At 69.8% G+C, this 2239-nt stretch overlaps 1 protein-coding gene across 1 annotated transcript in view; it reads right to left on the bottom strand.

Annotated features, from left to right (window-relative positions):
• Positions 1–1188: 1188 nt before the first annotated feature.
• The window catches only part of KCNN3 (potassium calcium-activated channel subfamily N member 3), a 9932-nt gene continuing 8881 nt past the window's right edge, over positions 1189–2239 (bottom strand). The window contains exons 7-9 of the mRNA XM_026048486.1: positions 2065–2192; positions 1883–1952; positions 1189–1482 (exon numbers count right to left, since the gene is read on the bottom strand). Of these exons, the coding sequence (XP_025904271.1) occupies positions 1189–1482; positions 1883–1952; positions 2065–2192 (492 nt within the window). The remainder of the gene's footprint in view (positions 1483–1882; positions 1953–2064; positions 2193–2239) is intronic.

Genomic DNA, 2239 nt, shown 5'->3' on the forward strand with positions numbered 1-2239 from the left:
CATGTCCACCAAGCAGGGGCAAGGAGGAGCCGGCGGGCAGGTCCCTGCTGCTGCCGTTGCTCCTCGGGCACCGCCGCAGCTCACACGCSACGCGCTCTGCATCCTAGGCGCATCCGCAGCACTGAGACCATTCCCTCCTTTCCGTGCCCTCCTGGCAGAGCGCGGCGGGAGCCTCTTCCCCGCGCGGCGCCGGGGGATCTCTAGGCACACAGGGCGCAGCAGCAAGGCGAAGAGGAGGCTTTGGGTTGCCGCCGAGGCAGTGGCAGGAAGAAAAACCTCCGGCGGGGATATTCCTGCTGCTCCTTTGCTCCACAGCTCCCGGTGCCGGGCACAAGGAGTACAGCTCTGGTCGGAGGCAGCGAGTGGAGCCGTGCATGGAAACTCCCGTGCAGGAGGCTGAGCCAGCCCTGCCTCCAAGCCCCCCACATCCAGTGTTTCTGTTTCGTGGAAGCAAACGAGTTAAAGAGGAGAAGACGGCAGGACGGCTGGAGGAGCACAGTGACTTCACACACAGGCGCCAACAGCGCCAGGCGACACGGGACGAGCAGCGCGGCGGCTTCGGCGCTTTCGAAAACACTCGTGTCTCGCTGCTCTCCGCGGAGCCTGCGCCAAAGGCAACAAACTCCAGCCCCAGAGCGCCAAGACATTGCCGGAGCCGCTGGCGGCGGGAAGCACCGGGCAGGGAGGAGCGGGAGCGGCGGCTCCCGGCGCGACACTCCAGCGCGGGCGACGGGGCTCGTTTGAAGCGTCCCGGGGGGATCCAGCCCGTGGCTGCTGCCGCCTCCTCCGCTCCAGCCCCGTGCACGGAGCGTCGGGCTCCTTTCTCCACTCGGGGCTCCAGGCAGGATGGGTTCACGGAGGGTGAGGAAGAGGARGGTGACGCGCTCTGCCTGAGCGGAGAAGGCTCCTGGTGCTGCAGCCGCTGCCCCGCGAGGCCCCCGGTGGCTGGACGGACAAGGAGCCGGAGCACGAAGCGGCCCTGCGGGCACAGCGGGCAGCCCYGGGGCTGGCAGCGCCCGCGGGGGCTCCACACAGTGGAAATCTCTCCCTCCGAGCGCTTCCGCCTCGCGGGGTTACTTTTTCCCGTGTTTTTTTTGTGTGTGTTTTTCAAAGTGAAGACCTGAGATTGAGCGTGGACGTCCGTCCCCCGGCGGCGGCGCTCGGCCCCGTGGGCTCCGCGGGGCGCCCCTAGCAGCTGCTGGAGCTGGTGTAGGGCGTGGGGAAGGAGGTGGAGCTGACGCCCAGGGGGCTCTCGGACAGCGGCGTCTGGGGGGGCCCCGCGGGGCCGCCCCCCCGCGCCTCCAGCAGGGCGCCCAGCAGCCGCTGCTGCTGCTGCCGCAGCAGGTCGCCCACGAGCAGGGGCAGCGCGTTGAAGCTGGCGCTCAGCTGCTCCAGCTTGGCCTCCAGGCTGCCCAGCTGCTTCTCCAGGTCCTCGCTGCGGTCGTTGAGCTCCGTGATGAGGTCGTACATGACGTTCTGCATCTGCCAAAGGGGGTGGGGGGGTGGGTGAGTGGTGGGCGCCCCTTGGGGCCRCCCCGCTCCCCGGGTTGGGGGCGCCTCCCGCTGTGCTCGCGGGACGGGCGCCACGACGGACACGGTGGCTGCAGCGTGAGCCGGGGGCGTCTGCGCGCCCCAGCGCTCCCGGAAAGCGGCTCCGGGCAGGATGTGCCGGGGAAGGGGCTGCCAGGAATGTGCCGCTGCGGCGTGAGGATCCTCGGCTGGAGGCTCCCGCCCGGCCAGCGCACGGGCCCGTGGCCCCGGCGCTCCCGCTCCTCCTCCGCAACCCCCGGCCCCTCTTCCCAACGGATATCCGGCAGGGCCGGAGCACGGGGCGGTCAGCCAGGCCCGCGCGGAGCCAGGAGAGCCATTTGCGAGCACTTGCCTTGGAGAGGTCGACCAGSGTGTTGGCCTGGTCGCTGAGCTTCCTCTGCTCCATCTTCACGCTCCGCAGCCTGCGGGAAGGACGGGGGCGGCCATGGAGACACGGCCCCGAGCGCCACCGGGACCACACATGCCAACTACCCCAGGAAACGGAGCTTGCCGGGGCTCCGCGCCCTCACTCACTGGTGGATGGCTTGCAGGAACTTGCGCTGGTGCTTGCGCACCTTGGCGTGGTCGATCTTCTTGAGCAGCTTGGTGTGCTTGTAGATGAGCCACGTCTCCCGCAGCACGTTGGCCGCCGCGTTCTTGATCTGCAACGGGGGCACGGTGCCGGCGGGGGCCCCCGGCACGCGGGGGT

Source organism: Nothoprocta perdicaria, unplaced genomic scaffold (genome assembly GCF_003342845.1).
Source record: "Nothoprocta perdicaria isolate Ctin4 unplaced genomic scaffold, notPer1 scaffold_543, whole genome shotgun sequence".
NCBI lineage: Eukaryota > Metazoa > Chordata > Aves > Tinamiformes > Tinamidae > Nothoprocta > Nothoprocta perdicaria.